General features: G+C 40.3%; 1 protein-coding gene across 8 annotated transcripts in view; it reads right to left on the reverse strand.

Moving 5' to 3' along the window:
* Nucleotides 1-5768: 5768 nt before the first annotated feature.
* Nucleotides 5769-23249, reverse strand: part of Ryr2 (ryanodine receptor 2) — a 600588-nt gene continuing 583107 nt past the window's right edge. For all 8 annotated transcript variants that reach the window (XM_031357976.1, XM_031357968.1, XM_031357974.1 and 5 more), the window contains 7 exons: nt 21554-21700; nt 19908-20042; nt 13365-13521; nt 10896-10960; nt 9326-9426; nt 8155-8206; nt 5769-7263 (listed from right to left, as the gene is read on the reverse strand). In XM_031357976.1, coding sequence (XP_031213836.1) covers nt 7168-7263; nt 8155-8206; nt 9326-9426; nt 10896-10960; nt 13365-13521; nt 19908-20042; nt 21554-21700 — 753 coding nt within the window. In that variant the 3' untranslated portion in view covers nt 5769-7167. The remainder of the gene's footprint in view (nt 7264-8154; nt 8207-9325; nt 9427-10895; nt 10961-13364; nt 13522-19907; nt 20043-21553; nt 21701-23249) is intronic.

Genomic DNA, 23249 nt, shown 5'->3' on the forward strand with positions numbered 1-23249 from the left:
TGGGATTTAAATTGATTAGACATTTTATATTCTGTTTCATTTGCCTCTGTGTTCAAAAAAACCTAGCTTAGTATCTGGCAAAAAAAAAAATATCTAATGAATGTATGAAGGAAAGAATCTAGAACTGCTGTTGGAATGCTTAATTGTAAACATTTTCAATATCTTCTCTACTACTTATCAAAAATTCAACTGTCAGAAATATGTGGGACCTAATGCTCAAAATTCTTAGCAGCTAACAGGGTAAGCTATTTCTTTCTCTTAGTCTGAGCCTGTTTGTCTCTTTGTCTCTGTCCCTCTGTCCCTCATCATGTTAGCTGTCCATATCATGTCATATGTCCAGTTGCATAGTTCTCAGTAGGAGTGCCCCAACATGGCAATAGAAATCCAAGACTACTAAGAAGGGCCTCTTCAAAGGAAATATGAGAAAGAATGTGTGGGATGCCCCTGCAAGGCCACAGTTACTATGCTAAGATATGGTGCTGGCAGGAATAACTGTCTCTTTGTGGCTGCATGAAGCTTAGAAGCCCAGGGATGTAACATCCTGGGAAAGGCAATGGAGATGTTCAAGTAGAGGACAGTGTGGTTATGAGCTCTAGGTTACATAATAAGGAGTATGGGATGAATTGGTAAATCTGTTGAGGGTAAACAGTTCCCATAGAAATGGAGTTACAAATAAGGATGAAAATGAGACTAGACTCGGCAGAGTTAGACTGGGGTTAGAGGAATTATGAAAAAGTCATTTTAAAAATATAGATATATAGAAATGTACATGTATGCAGCTTAAACACATAGCCATTGCTCTGCCTACTCTATATAGTTACACTTTAGAGTGTGAATGTCTTCATTTGCTTTGCATCTGCTCCCTGCCAGGTTGATGAGTATAAAGTGCAATAGCTTGCAGGAGACAGCTTTGTTGATGGTTTTGTCCCTACTTCTTCTATGATTATACTTTCCTCAGCATAGAGTATTTTCCTAGTTTGCACCTTGTATAGATGCTGTTTAAGGCTGAGAAATTTCTTCACTTCTATCACAAGAGTATTATCGATTTAGTGTTTACTTCTGTATCCATTCAGATTATTTCTTATGTTTTGTGTTTAAAAGAAATTCCCCATTTCATGAGGTTTTATTTTTCCCTGTGTGTTTTAAATAGTTTTCCTGCATATTTTCTGCAATCTAAACTTCCATTAGCTTTGTCTCATGTGTATTTCACTCAGACAATGTACTGCTAAATTATTCTCTTCATTTTAGTTTTATGTTGTTAGGATAATAAAGTACCACAAATATGGCATGTTGGAGCAATACTCGTTTGTTATCTCATAGTTTGGGAGGGCAGGGACCCTACATCATCTACAGGTTGGATGATGTAGGCTCAGCTTGTTCCTTTCTGAAGGCTCAGTGGTTAGTCCATTTCCTATTCATTCAGGTCACAGGCAGATTGGATCCCATGAGCTATAAGACAGAGGTTTCTGTATCCTTTCTGGCAGTTGAGGTCATTCACAAATCTCAGAATTTAACAGGACACCCCATTTTGTGGCTCTCTTCTTCCATCTTCAAAGTCAATAACAATGGCTCGAACACCTTTCATACTATAAACCTCTTTGCTGTTTTAATAATGTTTAGCCACAAAGAATGTTTTCTTTTCTCTTCTTTTCTTTTCTTTTCTTTTAATTACCTAAAAAATGTTTATTGGGATTTTTTCTTTTCTTATTAATTGGTTATTTTATTTACATTTCAAATGTTGTTTCCCTTCCCAGTCTCTCCTCTGTAACACCCCCATCCCACCTCCCTTCATTTTGTCTGTAAGAGGGTGCTCCCCCACCTACCCACCTACCCCCACCTCACCCCACTAGCATCTCCCTATGATACCACAACAAGCCTCCAGTGGACCAAGGGCCTCCCTTCCCACTGATGCCAGATAAGGCATACTCTGCTACATATGCAGCTGGAGCCATGGGTCCCTCCATGTGTACTCTTTGGTTGGTGGTTTAGTCCCTGGGAGTTCTGTGGGATCTGGTTGGTTGATACTGTTGTTCTTCCTATGGTATTTAAATCCCCTTCAGCTCCTTCAGTTCATCCCCTAACTCTTCCATTGGTGTCCCCCAGCTCAGTCTGATAGTTGGCTGTGAGTATCTGCATCTGCCATAGTCAGATGCCGGTGGAACCATTCAAAAAATAGTGTTGGGGTTTGGTGTCTGCAGATGGGATGGATCCCAAGGATCAGAGACTGAAGGAAAGGCCATCCAGAGTAAGTTTTCTCTTGTTCATTCTCTCTCTCATTCTCTTCTACTCCTTAGCCTCCGCAGACTCTTAGAAATATCTCCCTTCCTGTTTCAAGTAAGAAAAACTAATATGCATGGATAATTCTGGTTGATTATGAAACAAAGTACTAAAACTTAAATCCTTTCAGAAAACTTATGAGCATCTGAGATTATATCTCTGCTGCAGCAGTGACACACATTTTTCTGTAAACTCGCAAGATCATAAGTGAATAAGAATATGCCCAGTAAAACATGATTTTCATGTAAGTTTTTTTCAGCTTATACTTTTTAAGTGTTGCATAGTTTTTAATATAAGCCATGTTTTTAAAGGAAACTATTTTTTATTGTCTTTTCTCATTGACCCTTATATTTAATCTTGACATCTTATTTTACAAGACATTTAGTCTTACTTATACATTTTTTCATTTTTTGCACTCCAATGTTTATATCAATTATATTCTTTCTGTGTCTTATTACATTAGCAACTTACACCTATCACAACTTGTGGAATGGGCAAGTTAAAACATATAGTAGCAAATAAAGCCATAGCCAAAATTTAAATCCATGTGTTTTTCTAACTTCTTGGTTTAATTTGTAGGTTTTGAAATACAGAACATAGCAGAGAGGAAGAGATACCCCTCTGGCATGAGCAAGGAAGCAAAGCATTAGCTCCCTCTTTGCTATCAAACACCTCTGTGATCTGATCCTCACAAATTGTTTGACCTTATGAAATCTTCTTAGTAATGTGGTCCAAAAGTTTTGAGAAAATATGAACTGAAACTGTGAAGGTTTGCTCTGTTGCTATGTTTATAGTGTTAAATTCTGTTCTAGGCCTACAAGTGAATTCTCACATTTACCAGCTTTTGTTGTTAAATTGTTCCTCAGTTTAAAACTATTGATTAAATAAATAAAAATGGATACAACCAATTACTAGAGGTATTCAAGGTAAGTGGATTTTGAGTTACCTTCTTGCTGGTGGAGAAGAAGGGAGAAGAGAATGAGGAGGAAAGAGTAGAGGTACCATGAGAGGAGAGGTACCATGAACATGTGGCCAGGAGAAACAGCAAGGATTTGGGGTACACTGCTGGGGAGGTAGCCAGGCCAACAGTTAGAAAAGTAAATTAGGGATGAGGCCCCAGTAATTGTCAAAGCCAAATAAAATAACTATAGTCTGAGTCTCATTCATTTTTAAGTTAGTCAAGGGTAAATTTAAATTGGTTCTACTACAAAAATCATGCTAATTATGATAAATGGTATAACCACAACAGTAAAATAAAATAACTTATGGATAGTTTTGAAAACCAAATTTTCACTACAGAAATGGGCTCAACACCAAAGCAAACTGTCCAATGGGCATCCCTTATAGCACAGGATTAGAGTAGACTTTGTGTCTTCATTCATAGTGTGTTCAATTGTACATATTGAAGCTGATTACACTAAATCTCCTGAGGATTCCCTTGTCAGAAGAGTGTCAGAGTATCAGTGGGCATCACTGGTATTTCTTCAAACCTTTCCTAACTCTCTGCTTTCCCATTGAAGTCTATAAAGTCATACGGAACCTGTGATGGTTCACACTGTCCTGGTTGATAGAGGATAAGAGGCTAATAAGAAAGCTACATTTGGGGCTGATGAGATGGCTCTGTTTAGGAACATTGGTTGTGAATGAAAACAAACTGCATCGTGTTCTTGAAAAAAACTGCCAGGCGTACATCTAAGGAGGGCTATCACATTTGGAAAACTTTTGCTAAAACCATTAATCTGAATCCATTCTGTGGATCACAGAGAAAATTTTCAGGAAGAAAAAAAAATAGATGAGAATTAATGACAATCTTAATGATTTCTGTATGTGTTGAAGGTTTTGTAAGTACCCAGGGTGACCATGACAGTGTTCCTGATAATGTCTGAATGAGTGGAATAAAATATTTTTGAGAGGATGACTATCATGCTTTGAATTTAAATGGTCCTCCAAAGGCTTGAAAACTTAGGCCACAGCTGGTCCTGTAATTTTGAAAGTCTGTGGGACCTTTTGGACATGGATCCAGCTGGCAGATGTAGAGTCATAGCAGTCAGGGTTGATTTATCTACTTCCCAACCAGCTTAAATATAAACAAACCATATAATGGCTTCTACCAATATGGATCTATTGTCACCATGCCTTCCTATCCTGATAGACTGGACCCCTAAAGCCACACACCAAAATAAATCCTTTCTTCCATTATTTGCTTTGTGTTAAGTACTCAATCATAGGGATGAGAAAAATACCTCACAGGATCACATCTCATGAGTTTGCCTCAGGCAGACTAGAGAATCAGAGAGGTAGAGTTTGAGATTCCCTGCATATTTCCTAGGCGAATAAATAATGCTGATAAGGTTGAATTTCTTTTGTCTTTTTTAGACAGTCTCACCCATCACAGGCTGACCTTGAACTCACTTATGTAGCATAGGGTATGTTTATGTTCCATCCCACGGCTTCCACCTTGGAGTTGAAATTGCAAGCATGTACCACCATAGTGATTTTACCATCTCCTGTTGGATGGTCTTCCAGCAATGTCCTGCTCTGTCGGTCAATAGTGATTGGACAGGTATGAGTTGTACAAGTAGTCTACCTCTGTTTTTACTTTTCTTCCAACACCGACGTGTTTGCAACACCCACTGGCTAACAGAAGCCTCATTTCACAAATTCCAATGTCTCTCTCCTTAATATTTCTATCACCTCTCAGGAGCTGTCAGTCAGGAAAGTGCACAGACCTTGACAAACCTATGACTTTATTTCCTTTGTCTCTTACCTTTATTGCTGTTTTGTGTCTATCAAAATGTGGACATTATAAATATAAGATCTGAATTTCACCCCCAAATTTGTCTTGAATAAGAATGGCATAGGGATACATGTTCTTTGAAGTGTTAGAGAGCTGATCAGATCTACTTGACTCAGACTCTTTAGGACATAAGGTCCCATTTTCTGAGAAGGTTTGGAAGCAATTTCTACAGTGTGCCAATATTTTTCCCTTCCCCCAAATAAAAGTGACTTCAAAAGAGAAACACAAAAGCCAGGTTCTGGAGCTCTGATGATGTGATAAGATGTAATAGAACAGATGATAACTGATAGCCCTGATGGTCTGTGGCACATTACACATGTTTAATTTGTGTCTCTGTGTTTAATGAACTACTCATTTATGGTCTACATCTTGTTCCTATTAAGATATTAAGTGGGTTGTAATTATTATGGAAAAGTTCACTTCCCTGAGCAAGGAAGAGTTCTTTAAAGTGAAAGATGTATGAAAATTTAAAAAGTGGGAAAAGGGTTAGTTGTCATTGAATTAACTCAGAAGATAGAAAGGGGGCAAGGTGCCTGGTGGACCCAACTCTCCACAGTCACAAATACATCTATGTGTGTCTGACTAGGAAGTGTCTGGGTTTGTCCTACATACAATTAAATTGAATTAAAAGCTTGGGATTCTATGGTTTCTTGATATATGTAAAATGGGAAGAGATAGAAGTAGAACAAGGAAGTTAGTTAAATAGTTTAATTAGAGCAGTTTTACAATTCTAAAATTAACAAGCAGACTTTTAATAAAAGATCTCCAATGTTCACAGAATGACCTCGCTTCCATTCTGAACCTGTCTTTTTTAATTGCAAAGATTAGAATTACACTTAAAAGGACTAAAAATGAAAAAAAGAAAAAGAAAAACATAAAATGAATGGATGTGCATGGTCACCCATGTCTTATGACGCAACCAATGAAATCTCTGAATGGATATTGCTTCAGCTTGGATATCAAAAGATGGCCTGTCAAGGCGTCCTTAACCAATGACTGATCACAGGTGGCCAAAAGAAAGAGGAAAACCCAAGACTACTGTCACGTTGGTGATGGTTCCAACTTTTGGTGGATGACACTGACTCCAGAAATATGAGTAAGCCCACAGCTTTGTTACTATGGATGTAATTATCACAAAAGTTCTCCTGTGTTGATCAACTTGTTTCTGAAGGTTTTCTTCCTTCATTTAAACTTGCATAATAAACATGCAATGAATTATTTCTTTTGAAAGTTGTATTTTTGCAGTCTTTTTTTGTTTGTTTTTCATACAAAGATTTCATAAGTTGCCACGTTGCATCAGAGTCTTTACCAAAGTGGGGAGGGTAAATGTGACGCAGCTAGATGACGAGAGCCTCCTTCTGTCCTGAGACACACCACCCTTCGAAAATAGCGCACATGGCTTTTCTTACCCTCCTCCACCAAAGAAAAGAATAAAGGGGAAAAAAGAAAGAAACCAAAATCACAAAACCATTTATCTAAGAAAAAAAGGTTGATGTAAAGAAAATAAAGGTGTTTGTCATGCACATTATCTTCTGCATAGCTCAACCCACTTATAGTAAGGCACTATTTCCCTTTGCAACTGGTGTCCATGGTAACCTGTTAAGTGCTACAGTGCTCTATGACCCTCAGACACTTCCTTCTGGGATGGCAAAATAAAGAGCCTGGGTGAGTGTGGCTGCCTTGCTTGGCTGCACAGGTCTGGCAGCTTGTGGAGACTCCACGACCCTCAGGGGAAGCTGTCCATGGGTGGTACGGTAGAGTATCCATGATGAATTCCTTCCCAGAGTTCCTGTTTAGTCTGAATGCTTATTTGGATTGTTCTTCCATCTTTGATTCTCAATGAAGATGTAGGAGGTGGTGGGGGGGGCGGGGAGAACAGTCAGGTCCTCTGAGACTCAGCATCAGTGCATCAGCATAGGATGCTGTTTACTGGAGGTGTGAGAGAGAGAGAGAGACAGAGAGAGAGAGAGAGAGAGAGAGAGAGAGAGAGAGAGAGAGAGAGAGAGAGAGAGAGAGAGAGAGAGAGGGAGAGAGAGGGAGAGAAAGAGAGAGAGAGATTGCTTTTGGTTTTTAGAGACAATCAAGATATGATGTTAATTTAACTGGTCTTCATACTGTTTCCGGAAACAGTCCCCTGCTGGGAAAAATTCCCAACACCTTTCTTGGTACATCTTCCAGACATAAGATTCCTGTAAAGCAGAGAAAATCAGTGTGTTAACCCAGTCTCCAAAATCTATTTGATAACACAGGATAGAGTAGAAGAAGATACTCAACTCCATTGATAAATCATTAAAACTAGAAAAGTCCCATTGCATTCAGATAGCCCCACTTAAATTACCTTCAGTAATAAATGATCTTCAAATAAACAGAATGTCTTTAGCTTGACCAATATATGATAACAACATATTTTTAACTCTCTAAAGTTTTCATTTATTATCATTTTTAATTTTATCCAAGTTCAAACTATTATCCATTTGTAGTGAGTAACCCAGAAGGGGAATTTCAAATTTTCCTAAAAACCATAGACATCGAATGTTTTTTCCCAATTATAACTTTGTAAGCGGAAGTTCCTTTGAAAGTATAAGCCACATAATAGCCTCAATCTTTACAGAAGAAAAAAGATTCACATTCACCAATTAAATTCACTAAGTTTAGCATTTTTAGTTAAAAGCTTAGTTTTAAATGTGAAATTACAATTTTGCTGTTTCAAAGAAGGCAGTCTGTTTGATACTTATCTCACACAAGATGTGCTATCTCACGGTAGCATAATTAATATCTAAAAGCAATTTTTTTTTCCAAATCAAATATGTATGTCTGTGTAGTTGTGCACTGGTGAGCACAGGACTCACGGGGCCAGAAAAGGGTATTGCATCCCTGGGGCTGGTGTCACTGGTGCTTGTGAGCTGTCACATGGGTGCTGGGAAAAGAACCCCGGTCTTCCCGAAGCAACAAGCACTCTAAACCACTAAGTCACCTCTCTAGCCCTGAAACTAAATCCTTCCCCTTGGTGTTGCTGTATTATCTACACTCTCTTCCTACAGTTTCATCCTGCTGATGGTGTAAAACCGGCCTTCACCCACCTGTCCTGTGTGTTCTGTTTCGTCCTTGTTTATCAGATACATCAGAAAAAACCTACAGAGACAGAGAAAGTGGTCAGGAGTGAACTACATGAAAATACTAGCATAAACAGGAAAGAGCCTGACATATATCTTGATTGCAATGGATTATGAAAATGGAGAAAACACCACAAATTCAATTTCTGAAAATTAATTACAATATACCTAAAAGAAATAAACGTGTTCTCTGAGATGGCCTGTCTAATTTCACACAATGTTATATAGGAATTACTTAAAACACACACACATACACACACACACAGGAGTTCAATTATTTGGCTGTGGCTGGTTTGGAGCTATGTAAAGTTCCATCCACCTCTGCCTCCCTAGTCCTGGGATTAAAAGGCACACTACCTGCCCCTTGGAGGTTAAAGGCATGTACAACCCTGCCTGGCCCTTGGAGGTACACTGTTTTTGGTCAGGCTCAAATCAACATTGACAAATTTTAATTGAAGATTGGCTTCATAAATTCTATTTTTATCAAGTTAATTGAGTATAGTTCAACTACTTTCCTCTCAATCATGTTACTAGATATTAACATTGTCTATCTGATATTAAAATTGATCCAAAACTAAGAATGATATTTTGATAAACTATAGTTTGGGTTAGTTCCAAGGAAAGGCCATATTTTTATTTTATATGCATACATACATATAACTATATGTACTTAGATACATATACATGTACACATATATACAAACATACATATATGTAAAACCCAGTTAAAAAACAAAAACTCCAACTATCATAACTATTATCATAAACAACAAAATGTTTTAAACTAAATTTTCTGTAGTACCCCAGAAAAACCTATAGGGAGAGGAGATGAGAAAACAGGGATGTGGGATGAGGGAGGATCTGCATTACCTCAGGCTTGCATCAAGAGGATTGCTACTTGAAATAGGAATACAGCCAGGTCTCTCTGTAAGGCTCTATACCACCCTATCCCTAGCCTAGATCCTCCATTTCCATTCACATGATATTAGACAGCTTAGTTACGTAAGTCTGCCTACTTCAAGGGTGAGAGGACCAGCCTTTTTCTCCTGGAGTCCAACCATTGCCCTGCTTCTGGAGTTCACAGAAATGGGAGGAGACTGGCTCCAGAGGAAAGGGAGAGCCTGTAAGGGGCACTCACAGGTAATTGGCCAGGTTGTGTTCCTGTAGAGTATGGGTTTCAAAGCCATGCGGCACCGTATCAAAATAATCGTTGCCAATCCCACAGATGAAGCACTTGGTCTAGAAGACAAGGGGAGAAAACAGGACGTCAGAGAAGGCATAAGATAGCATAGCGGGAAAACACAGTCCACCGGGTTCTGTAGCTGCCACCTCTGAATAGAGCCAGTTGCTTCTAGAGGAAGAAGAAATGCTCATACAACTCAGGAAGCTCGGGAAACCTACCAGGAACTTACTAGACACAGGCAACTCATCAGGCACAGGAAGCTGAGAGAGGTTAGGTTCAATAGGCCCCTCCCTTAGGTTAGCTGAGCAGGAGGAGACCCTCAGGTGCAGTTGTCTCTAAGGTGGAGGATGGGAGCTCTCAGAATGTAGCTGTCCTGAGTCATCACCCAATCTTGTTGGTGGTTCTTTCAGTAATGCAACTACTATACATAAGTCACTCATGTCTTATGAACAACTCCTCAACCATGCTGATAGATATATATGTATTTATACATATATATATGCTACACCTCACCTACACTAATCTAAGTATCCTCCATATCCACAAACCTGTAAATAACCCCTCCTCCATGTCCTTTGTCTATGCTTAGGCCTGAAGGCCTACACAGTGAAGTAGAGCCTTCCTTTGTTCCTTTGCATGGGCATTTTAGAATTACAGGACTATATTCAGCTTCAGATGAATTCAGTAACCACTGGGAATCCTAGGCCTAACTCACAGCAGCCCACAGCCAAGCCACAAGGCATTCATTCACTGGTCTACGTTAGACTTGAGTGGAATCACATTTTTTGGCCTGACATAGTCCCCTACCAGGGATAAACAGGCATTTGTTTACATTATCCCAGAAATTGCTACACAGCACACTGTTGGAAAGAAGCTTAATATATGACTTCCTCAAGGTATGCCAAATATCACGTACTGAGGATTGTGATATGGCCCCTGAGTACAAATCTAACTGATATCATAAGTATAACTTGGGGTTTTCCTAAGTGCTATGGGTTCCAGCAGGAGGCTGAGACTATGATGGCTAATAAGAAACGTCTTTTTTTTCCCTCTGCATCCTACATGTACTCACCTAGATTTAAGAGATTGACCTGTCCATAATAAACAGCTAACAGGATTAGCTGCATCCTCAACTGACATTCTAAACTTGCCAGCTATCCAAACAAAGTCCACTACCCAAACAAAAGAGGTACAAATCTTAGACCAATCATTAAGGGCTTCTTCAGTGATTTAGAGAAGTCTTTCCATGGTCAGGTGCTGGTCCAGGTATGAAGTCAACCAATGAGTGTGTTTAGGGCTAGGCTAATACACATTATCCTCCTCTGGATTTATCTTTATGCCCAGTGCCAGGTGGTCGATGTATATAGGCCAGAAGGCCTGTACTGTGAGCTAAAGTGAAGCAGAGCCTTCCTTTGCATGGGTATTTTAGAATTACAGGACTATATTTAGCTTCAAATGAATTCGGTAACCACTGGAACCTGGGCATAGCTCATGGCAGGTCACAGCCAAGCCACCCATGCCTTACCTCCATGTCTTCCTTGACTTGCTCTTGTTGGTCTCTGAGTTCTCCAAAAGCATCAATGATCAAACCTAGTATTGACAAAAAGACTATGTGATCACCATCAACGATGAACAATCATTTAGCTTATAACCCCTCAGATGGATAGCTCTTCTCTGAAAAGTGAGAATGTACAATCACATGAAAAGACATTCTGAACATGGGAGAAGTCTGAGTCATACTGGCTGCATCCTACTAGGAAAGTGACACTCTCTGGGAGCTGAACATAAAGTGACAGGGCTGAATGCTTACTGGAAAAGCATTTTAAAATGAAGTGACAGGCTAGGAAAAAATGCTAATTAACTTGGCACATACACAAGCTATATTATTACTTACTGCAGGCCAAGAGGAATAGCTGAGATTAGTGCTTGTAAAATGCAAAAAGCCACACAAAAAAATAAAGCATTACTATGTGGACTGAGAAATATCTATCAACCACTTAAACTCTCTACAATTTTATCAAACGTGATGAATGTTTAATAAGTGTAATTGTTAGGGTTTTACCTCATTTCTGTTCTGTGACTTTCTAATTCTTCCAAATGTTTTGGCTTTTCTTTCTTAAAATAGTATTTCATTTACTTATGTGTATGTCTATGAGTATATACATCCACATATGTGTGAGCACCCACAGAACCCAGAAAAGGGTACTGGATCTGTAGATACAGAGAGTTGTGAGCTGCTCTATATGGCACTGAGAACTCAACCTTTTGGAAGAACAGTAAGTGCTCTTAATTGCTAAGTCATCTCTCCAGCCCAAACTTTTCCTACTTATAAAGCAATATTGTTTCCTTCCATAAAGACATTGCAGATGGATTATGAGTTCCTTATACTTATCTGTGTACTTTACCAGTATCATCTCGCACCTGTGGAATATAAGGGATAATGTGTTTACAGACATTTAACTTAAGCTGGGATAAGTGCGCTGAATAGGAAACAAAAAAATGAAAACAGGAGTGACTTTCAGAGAGAAAAAGATCTTACTGTAAGATAGCCAGAGGAAGAGGGAAAAATTGTCATTCCCTCTGCTCTATGGCTGCAGGAAAAGATTCTGAATCCCATCTTCTCAGACTGGCTATGAATTTCAACCCCAGCCTGAGCTGCTGTGCACTTTGGCCAAGTTATTGAGACTTGTCTTGTCATAGCTTAGTTAGTTACCATGGAAATTGTAAATGTTAACATAGTCCTCATGATGTCAGTGAAAGGTAACATGAGTTACTAGACAAAACTAACACATAGTAGGTAGTCACCAATGAAATGTTGTACAGCAACAATGATATGGTTGTACATGCTGAACTAATAAGGTACCAACTACTATAGTGGGGACTTGAACTGATGCCCTTGTTTGAAACCTATCCACAATTGTAGAGCTTAGAGATTTGAATAGCCTGGGCTACTGGCTCAGGCTGAATGGTTCATAGCTCCTTTAAGCTTTCAAAGCTGGTGAGGCTGAAGGACTAGGAGTCAAACCCTGTATAATACTTTTTCCCCCATAAGTAGAGATCAAACAGGCTGAGAAGATGGCTCAGTCTGTTAAGTGCATGCCCTGCAAACATGAGGACCTGAGTTTGATTCCTAGAATTTAAAAAGGTAGAGATGGTAGAGTAAGCCTGTAATCCCAGGACTTGGTGGAGTATTTCCACGAAAGGTGGACACAGATCCCTGTGGCTCAGTGATTAGCAAGTATAATAGAAGAGCCCCAGGCAACAGTGAAAGACTCTTCCTCAATCCCCAAAAAACAAAAGAAGTAGATGACTCCTGAACTTCTGTCCTCCATATGCACACACACACACACACACACACACACACACACACACACCCGGCTAATTGCCATAGCTTGGGCTACCTTTAGACCCCTGAGTTGCCCATTCCTTGATTGCTTTTGGGTAGAAGCTAGCATTCCATAATTAATAGATTAAAAACCTTTTAGAACCCGTTAACTTAGCAGAAGCCTAGCTTTCACCAATCCCAAAGATAAGAGTGTCATCTGATAGCATGAGAGCCTTATAGGAAAGGTTTTCCCACCTTATTGTACCTGCTTCTTTGATATCCTCACCAATGTTTTTTTTTTTAACTTGCCTTGATTTATGACTCCTTTTTTTTTGTTCTGTAAAACTATAAAGCTTTATAAAACTGCTTCCAAGTTAGAACAGAAGATTGGGGGTAATCTGTGTTCCCAGGACGTGATTACTCAAATTTGGTTCAAGAGTAAACACTTCTCTTTATGATAAAAGCTGTGTGAGGCTGTCTTGTTGGCATCAACACATACTTCTCTATTTTTCCTCTAGAGATTTCACAAGGAAGAAATACGAAAAGAAAAGGTTCCATTTGGCCTTGGCAGAAAACACATCATACTGTTAACCCACCTTGCATTTTGGCTTCAGCAGCAGATGGCTCTAGGTCAAGATACCCAAAGATCTACCGCTGGGTGTGGCTTACCTTGTATGATAGCCAAAAGGATGACAATCACAAAGAAGAAGAATGTGATGTCAAAGATGATGCGGTAGATCTCATACTCATCTCCCGCTGGGTCTTCAATTTCATCACCGATGCCCCCTCCAGCGCGGACGCCCACATACATGTGGAACATGTAACACTGGAAGACAGGAGCAGAGACATTTCTGAGGCTTGCCACCTTCCTTGACACACCACTAGCATTAGTCTTTCTCTCTAAACTCTCACTCTGAATGAGAAGGATCTCTGTATTCTGTCATCTGTCTGTTTTGATCCTCCTTCGTGTGATGTGACTGTGGCTCTGCACTCTCTCCTGAGCAAAACTCCACACTGTTCACTCTGTTTAAACCTGTGCCACTTGGGAGAGACAGAGAAGTGCTTCATTAGCACCTTGGCCCTGAAGCATATGAGGTGACATAGCATTACAATCACGTCATCGTAATATGAGCTATATAAAACTATATTGTCTGGTTATTCCCACAATGGCACAGACATGGAAAAAGAAATTAAAAGCCCAATAGAGTAAAAGATGGAATCTTACGAACTGAGCTAGATGAAGGTGGACTTGCTGACTTCTTCACTTAGCGCTAATACAGTGGGATGCAGAAATCGTTCTACTTAGTGTCTAGGCTAATGAAGAAAGATGGTGTGGAGAGATAAAGAGGAACGAGAAGCCTATTCATTAAAACCAAAAGGCTGCCCACAACTCCTACAGCTGTGAGGCAGGATGTACCAAATGGTTTTTGCTATAATGTCTTTGAAGCAGGGCTTGGTTTCAGCAGCACAGGTATTTGAGGACTCTCTAATCCCTTATGATCAGGGCTATCTTGCACATTTTAGATCTTAGAAGACTTCCTTTTTTTCTATAGTAATGTATATTCATGTCACTCATAATTTACTTAAATATATTTTTAATTAAAGAAAATTCAAACTTTATATATAATTGAGGTTTAAAATGAAATATACTTATCAATTAAGTAAAGAGTATGCAGAATAAATTAAGATTTAAAATATATAATGTTTTGGCAATTTGGCACTGTGCAAACTAAAGCAGGAAGTATCTATAATATATATTACATATAAAGATATATATAATACATATATTCCCCCTTGAATTTTTTCTTTTATTCTTCTCTCATATATTACATCCCCACTGGTTTTCTTTCCCCTCCCTGCTTCCCCCAGCCTCTACCCTACCACCTCTCTCCTCTTCCCACACACCTCCCCTCAGAAAAGAGTAGGCCTATCAGGGACATTAACTAAGCACAGCATAATAAGTTACAATAACAATCCTTTACATCTACTGACTAGCTGCTAATAGTACTTTATATTATCATTATTATTATTATCATTATCATCATTATTATTATGTGGCTCTGGATGCCAAATGTCCCCTGGGGAACAGAGTCAAGCACTCACAGCATCTAGATTTTTTTCTTCATTCAATAGAACTCCAACTTCCTGCTTCATACCTGTACTTTGGGCCCCACTCATTTTTAAGTCCTGATTTCTATGTTCATACCCTGGCACCTCTCCAGTCCCACCCCTCTATAAACCCCCCAGCTATAAGCCTTCACTGTACATCTTCTGTGTCAGGTGGTACCCTTTCCCATGAAAACCACATCCTTCAAGGACAGAAATCTGAGGGTCTTCCAAAGTAGGACCTTCTTAGCCTGTTCTACACACCCTAATAATTTATTTAACACCAGTCCCTACCCATTCCAGACTGTTTAGTTGCTCCCTTCACAGTGAAGGGGAAAAGCCTGGCTCTGACTCTGCACTTGGTTCACATGGCCACAGTCCCATCCCCATGTGATCCTGTCAGGTTGATAACAATCTGAACCACCACGCTCATAAAGGTACTTTCTCAGCCTGACATACAATAAGCCAAAAAACCATGATGGCATCTGCCCTTAACCCCCACTACTGTAAAAATCTATCTAGACCCACCAGCCCTATTCTGGACCCTAGAAAAGGCTCTTTGTGCTAGTGAGGCCAAGAGAGTCCTGTTGAAAGGACTCTCTCTCTGTAGTAAGGTTGAGCAGCCAGGCTGGTTTCCGCCTATCTGTACAGTCTGTCTTCTGGAGGCTCCCGTGTCTAGATTGTTAGTGCCATCTACCGAGTCTATGTCTAGATGTTTTAGAGACAATCACTTGAAAACAAACAAACAAAAAACAAAATAGAACCAAATATCTCCCTTTCGAATACTGCATTGATTCATTAAAACTTGGTGGCCAAAATTGTCCACAGTGCCTTTTTGAAGAAAGTATAATTTATTTTCACTGTATACTTCTGTTTGCTGTCTAAATTCTTTATACCAGCATATACTGTTTATTTTTACCAAGGAGAAAATGGTTGTCTCATGCTCTGCTCTGAATGTGAGTCTTCATACATGGATCTGAGGCCATGGGGAACAATAGTGGTGGCCTCTGGTGCCCTGGCTGGTTAATGTTACTTTGATGGGGTATCTTTAGGAAGTCAGAGGGGCTTTCCTAGCCTCAGCCTTCCAAACAGAGCTAATAGTGGCCACACTGGTAAGGTGTGTAAATACACACTCGTATCTGGGGCTCAGCAAGCTGCAGGTCTGGGACAGAAAACTACTCCTCTTTCAGGAAATCTGAAAGAAGATGAGGAAAAAAAACCACAAAAATTGGGAAAGAGCAAGAGACAGACATGGGTGTGGAGGGTGGAAGAATGAGAAGTCTCAAAGGAAGTATGGCAGAGAGAGAGGTGGCACTAGGGAACCAGGAACCAAGAGCCAGAGACCTTGATGGAAAGGTCAAGTTAGATGTGTGAGAACTGCTAATTAACTGAGGTGATCATCAACAAGTCCATGAGTAGCTAACTTCCCCAAGCTGCCTCTTATCCTCATTATCTGAAAGGGGTTGGGGCTGAGGGTCCTCTGGTCCTATGCTTTCAGGCAACAATGTCCTTTGGTACCCAGGCTCCTCAGTTACCATCATTTTGTCCCCAGCTATAGACTTTTTTTTCTTACACTTTCTCCTCCTACATTCTTGAAGACGTAGTTCAAACCCTTTGAGGACATGGCTGGTTTAATTAGATTCTTAGACTGAAACATTATGATCTGTGAAGAAAGAAGACATCCCTGGATGTGTCGTAGAGGTTGTAAAACTTTGGCTGCAGTGCCACCTGCTGGAAGTGCCAGAAGGCAACGGTTGATGTTCCTGCTGATAACTGCTCTCCACCCACAGAGATAAGCCTGAGCAGCAAAGACTCAGTTTTCTCTTCATGAAAGGAGAGACCAGACACCCTTCCTCACAGAACATCCAAGCTCTTCACGGTTAAAGACAAGATACAAACCTCATGGTGGTATGCAGAGAATGCCTACACAATACAGAGCCACCAGTGGTCTTGCTCATGACTCTCAGAAGTCCCTCAAAGTGATGATTTCCAGGCTCTAGCTAAGTCAAGAGCCCACTTACTTATCCTAAAATGAGACTGTGATGTTAAGCATGCTTGTCAACTTGATTTGATAAAGAAGCACCAAAGAGTTTAGTAAGTGTCCACAAGGATGCTTCCAGAGACAAGTAGGTCATAAGAGCTCTGATAGAAGGAATGGATGAATCTAAACAGTACTGAGATGTAGAGGGAGGAAGAGGTGGAGCCTTGATGGAGGAATCAGGTCCTGGTGACAGGTCCTCTAAGGTATCTTGCCTTTTAGAATCTACTGCTTTCTGCTTCCTGACCACCAAGAAGCAAACTGATCTGCTCCGCCATACATGTACCACCACCACCACCACCACTACCACCACCACCACCACCACCTAACCTCTAAAACAGTGAGCCTGTAAGAACTGAGCAAATAGGGACACCTCATAAAAATACCAAGGAGCAAGGAATGTCCATTTAGCCTAAAGACAGAGCTTCAGAAAGGTTTACAGAGCAAACACCCATCCCCAAGAAATGCCCGGTTCCAGGAAACGTCCCCAGGAGGGTGGATCTTCCCCCCACCCCTCCTACATGCAATTGGTATCTCCCCCTCACCTGGGGCATAAAGGTCAATGAGAACAAAAGACAATGGGCTCCACCAATGAGAGATAACCAACTCATGCTGTAAACCTATGTACTGAAAGGTATAAAAAGTGTGTGTGCTTTTGTTTCTGGTCATCGCCTTTGCTCTGAATGCAGGATGACCCCAGTATATTGGCAATAAAAAACACATGCAATTCGCAATGATCTCCCTCCTGATTATTTGAGAGTGGGGGACCCACACTGGAATCTAACAAGCCATGACACACAATTCATGCCTTAAAATTGTCTTAAGTACTTTGGCAATGGCAAGGCAAAAGTAAAATGGAGATGAATTTCTCTGCCTCCTATATTCACATCCCATACTGCTAGACAAGACCAGCCAGGCAAGGATGTGGTGGTATTCTTAAGAAAAATTAAGGAAAAAAAACCACTAGAAATGCATATGGATATTGAGTGAAAACTGAGTCATCTCAGGGGCTGTGACTACAGCTGAACAGTCACACGGAGCCTCATGATATGAGCAATTAACATAACAAACAGACTTTGATACATATGTACAATCCCTTTAAAACTTTATAAATTCCAATTCCCAGTATGAGGAATGGGCTAATTTCTTCATCGATCCACTGACTGGAGTTATTGCAAGCTTTAATATGTCTTAACAATTAAATTTGGTTTTCTGCTATTCTGGCCAAAATTCCTTTCTTTACAATAATAGATTGGCATATTTTTAGACCTGTTAGCTGAATGGATTAACATTATTATGCACTGTCTAGCCACACAATTGACCCTTTGTCTATTGTCTTAGTTTTATAATGTTTTAAAATTACTTTTTACTTGTTTTTAACATTATTTTTTATTTGTTTGTTGTGTGTGGGGACTGGGGTGCCATGACATGGATTGGAGGCCCGAGGACATCTTTCAGGCATCTCTCCTTCCACCATGCAGGCGGGGTAACTGAACTCAGATTGGCTGTAGGCTTGGAGGCAGGTGCCTTCCCACTGAGCATACTACAGGCCCTGGCTTTTGTCTTTTTAAAGGTCTGATGAGAACTTTACCAATCATGAAAGCATCCTTTCCTTATTATATCTAATGCATTTTGGCCAGCTTATTATTTGTCTGTAAGACTTGATTCATCATTGTTACTTTCAAAAATAATAATTTTTGATGTTTACTCATTTCTATGTTTTATATAATATTCAGAAAGTCCTGCTTGCCATTAAAATTTATTATTTTAAGGACTCAAACCTGCCTTGTTACTATCTTGAAGAGAAAGATTGGCATTCATTTTTATCTTTTTCCTCTCAGAAGCTTATAACATGGTCAATAAGATTTATTGATATTTTTTGTATTTTATGATTGTAAAAAGCAACATTATCATAGCTTAATTTCTTTAAGTATTTGTATGTACTTCAAGGTATACTATTCTGTTTTCAAGGAGGTGCAAAAATACCCAATTTATTATTCACCAAAGTATCTTGTTCATGTCACTCTTCCAGAACATTTCTTTTTCTAGAGAAAATTCTATAGAAATCTCATCCTATCAGCCCCCTTGACACACACAAGCCTGCCCTTTGTAGGTATTCCAACATGTGAAGGGCTCACAAAAAGATCTTGCTCTCCCCAACCAGCAATAGTTCCTTTGGCTTAATTTTCCCCTCCCAGACCTAAGTACTCAAGGAGAGTAATCTTTGTGATTTGCACATGAAGTGTTCCCCCATAGACTCATGTGTCTGAACACCAAGTCTCCAGTGGATGGCACAGCTGCAGAGGCTATGAAACGTTCAGAAGGCAGTGCCTTGCTGGAAGAAATATGTCACCTGGAAGGGGTTGTGAAGTCATATTGTCTGGCTCTGCTTGCTGCTCTGTCTCTTGAGTATGGATGAAATCTAACCAGTCAGCCTCCTGCCTCCATAACTTCTCTGCCTGCTACATGACTTCCCTGTCATGATGGACTCTCTCCCTCCAGAACTGTAAGCCAGAATAAACTCTTTCTGCCCTACATTGCTTCTGATGGGATATTTTATTCCAGAAACATCCATTCATCATCAGAGAGGCAAGCTGTACAATAATGACACCCAATGATGTGAAAGTTGGAACATCTGTTAATTGTCCAAGACCAAAAGGGGACCTCTAAGACAAGATATTCAAAATAAAAGCAAAAGTATCAGTTCTGTTAAGATACGTCTTTGGATCTGAGTAATATCAGGTAAAGTCAGTGAGGCAAGCAAGGAACAAAGGCCTTAGAACATTCCATCTGCTGCCCTGGAATGTGTGAGTCACAGACTAACATTTGCCCCAAGTCTAACTACATCTCTCAGCAAGTCTACTAATTACTGGGCTGAACAAACATGGGTGGGAAATGTACAGAAACGGTCCTTTATGCTGTGCTGAAATGACAGTGGCTGTGTTTTGAAGAGCCTCTCAGCCTTCTGTTCTACCAGGTACCTCCTCTTCTACGCTGGAGATGAGGCAATGTACAGTGAAATGGATAGGGTGTGGGGAGGGGGGTTTCCTGACAGTTCAGGACCTTACCGTCAGCATGTCGTCACACTTCATGTCTGGTGTGTCACCATCCTCACTTTTATTGTAGAATTTTCGGAAGAAATTGAATGCCACAACGGTGTACAGGTATACAACAACAGCCAATAAGCCAACAGTTAACACGAGCTGAAAGCAAGGTGACATTTAGCATGTATTGAGGATACGGGATATATGACTGGTGTAACTGACAGCTGGATGGGAGGGGAGTACTCTAATGACACACCTGGACTTACTGACTATAAGCCAATATGATCCATACTCTCATTTTTCCTCACCTTCTTAGCTCACAGGTAAAGTTTATTTGCACATTTTCTTTAATTTATCAGTCTGCCAAACATTTGATGCTAAATCTGACTACTTAATGGACTAAGAAGCACACACTCAAATCAAATTGATATGTATTAGAAAGTAGCTTTAATGTTCAGAAAATATTATATAACTTCCTGCATTGTAAGCCAAATTTTTATTCATGTGTATGTGAGTGTGCCTGCTTCTGTGTGTACAACAGAAGGCACAGGTGGCACAGTGCGTAAAATAGCCAGAAAAGAGTGTGGGATCCCATGGAACTGGAACTAGTCAATTGTGAGCCACCCAACACGGGGGCTGAGAACTGAACCTGGATCCTCTGCAAGAGCAGTAGTCACTCCCACCTGCTATGCCACCCCTCTAGTTAACTGTGTTAGGAGCTCTGTCATAACCCACTGACTGGCAAATGAGCAGAGCACACAGGGATTCTGTTTCTGGGCCTTTGAGTTGCATGAGCATCACAGCTTTATTTGGACCCTTAGGAGCTTTATTCGGACATGTGTAGGAGCTTCTTGCTGGACTTTAGATAAAAACAAAAAAAGGATTGCGTTAGTGATAGTAAAGGTAGCTGTGAGTTCAGGTTGGAGGGACACTGATTATTGAATGTACTGGACTAGAAGGGCTGTTGCTCCAGATAATTAGTGCAGAATGGTTACCACCAACTGGACACGTGAAGCAGCTGATAAATGAGTAAATGTATACTTCTGCATGGTCACAGTAACAAGAGGTCCAGCATGAGCAGCTGAGATCCATCAGACTGTCAGTGGGATATCTGGACCCAGACCAGCCATCCCCTATGCCAACATGCCCTTGTCAAGAATAAAGTATCATTTAGACATAGTTTAATTTAAAAAGTCACGAGGACATCTTATTAAATTTAATGGCAACACCTTCTTATCAACACAACTAGTGCATCTGGATTCTGCAACAGTTTTTGACACAGCATGGTATCAGGTGGAGCAAGCACAGCAAAACAAGAACAACTTCCTCAACGTAGTGCTCAATGTAGATGGTCCTTAGCTGGCTGGATTTGTTCTCAACCTTCACGGAATCTGATAAAGTTTTGTTATTAGTTGTATTTTACCAGAAAAATAATTTGATATTGGCAAATATTCACTTACCCAAGATCATACATCTAAACCACCAAGACAATCTCTAAACCTGGGATATAGGGTCCTTTGAAATCCTGATCATAATTTATAAGAGAAGACATAGTCTATCCAGCCATGATGATCTTTAAAGCCACATATTCTCACTTAAGGGCTGCATGCCACTTTTCAGATTTCTGTCGTGCCATTTTCAGTTTCTCTAAGGGAAATAGGACCTTTTACCTGTTTGCCGTTATGGGTAACTGAGGACAGGATGGTTCTCAAGGTCTTGAAGCCCATCGCGATGTCAAGGAGGTGAGCAGCAAAAAAGAAGTTGTTATAGTGTCCAAGAACAGACATGGTCATATACCAGGCTAGGTAGAGGAAGGACTGTTAGGAGCAAACAGGGGGGAGGCATGTCAGACAGCAGAGTACACAAGAACCAGCAAGAGCCACTACCATCTCGCTCCATACAATTCCCTGCACTCACCTCCTCTGTCTAGACAGTAATTCTTCAGTTCTAGTTAGCTGGATTCACTCTTTGCACATTTTACCTTTATTTAGCTCGTTATGAAAGGCTCAGTGTAATTTTTCCCTTTACCCCAGTTCTCCTAATTTATCCTTTCACAAATAATGGAAATGATCATCCTACATCCTGACAGCAGGCTCGAGCGTGGTGCTCGCTATTTTGCACCAGATAATTCTTGACTATGGAGGCAGCCCTGTGACCTCAGGATCCATCAGATCCTGATGATCCGTGATGAGAGAAAATGCTATCGAAAATGCCACGTGTTGTGGCCTTAATTACACACTTGGTGCTGTTTGGGGGAGTCTGAGTTATAATTAAAGAAATTGCTTTTTAATTATCTGTGCACACATATGTATACATATATACATATACATATGTGTGTGTGTGTGTGTGTATGTGTGTGTATCTACGTGTAGGTTTGGGTAGGCAATCCGATGACCTTAGAGGCCAGAAGAGGGAATCAGCTACTCTGGAACTGGAGTTAGAGACAGCTGTGAGTGCTGAGAACTAAAGCTGGGTCTTCTGCTGGTACTTTAAACTGCTGCTGAGCAATCTCTCCAGTGTCCTGAATTATAATTAATGTAAATTATTGGTTTTCTTTACTACGTAAGTGTCCATATTTGGTAAGGGCAGTGAAGATGCAGGGTAGAAGTCCAATGGTTGCTTTAGCTCTTTGGAGCAGTTTCTCCAGATGCTGTGTCTGAATGACAGTCACTCATAGGAGGGGATTAGTCCTGCTGTTCTTTCCCTAATTTTAGAGGAAGAAAAAGGAGGAGGCTGGGGTCATGCAGGATTTCATGAGCAACATGAGACTGAAGCTAGGAAAAGAAAAATGATATTTGTAAAAAAAAACAAAACAAAACAGGATTTAGCAGGAAGGGTTTAGAAGTGACACACTTGCCATAGGACAATAAGAAGGAGTCATGTCACTGGCTAGCAAGAGGTGCAAAGCCTGAGGGGAAGGACACACAGGGGAAACACAAGATGACTGATAAACTAGGCGTGGCCGTGGGGAAAGGACACACAGGGGAAACACAAGATGACTGATAAACTAGGCGTGGCCGTGGTGTTGATTGCCCTGTTAATCTTGAATGTCCGAGGGAGAATGGGCAATGCCTAGCATAGGTACCTTGAGCATTTTTACACTAAAAGTTACTCTTTTTGCATGCTATGAAAATTCCCCTGGGAATCCCATCTTTCATATGAATTATCCTTGCTGCTTTCAGAGACCAAACAAACTATTGAAGACCGGACAATATGTGAAGAGTGACTGGCCAAACAGAAGCCAGAAAGCTGCAGGGGACTGTCAGCCTAACAGGACAGGTCTCTGAAACATGTTTAAAGGGATTTCTCCAGGCTGCCTTCAGGATTAACTCACATCCAACTCCTTTGGATGACAATAAATTCCAC

Source organism: Mastomys coucha, unplaced genomic scaffold (genome assembly GCF_008632895.1).
Source record: "Mastomys coucha isolate ucsf_1 unplaced genomic scaffold, UCSF_Mcou_1 pScaffold7, whole genome shotgun sequence".
Lineage (NCBI taxonomy): Eukaryota > Metazoa > Chordata > Mammalia > Rodentia > Muridae > Mastomys > Mastomys coucha.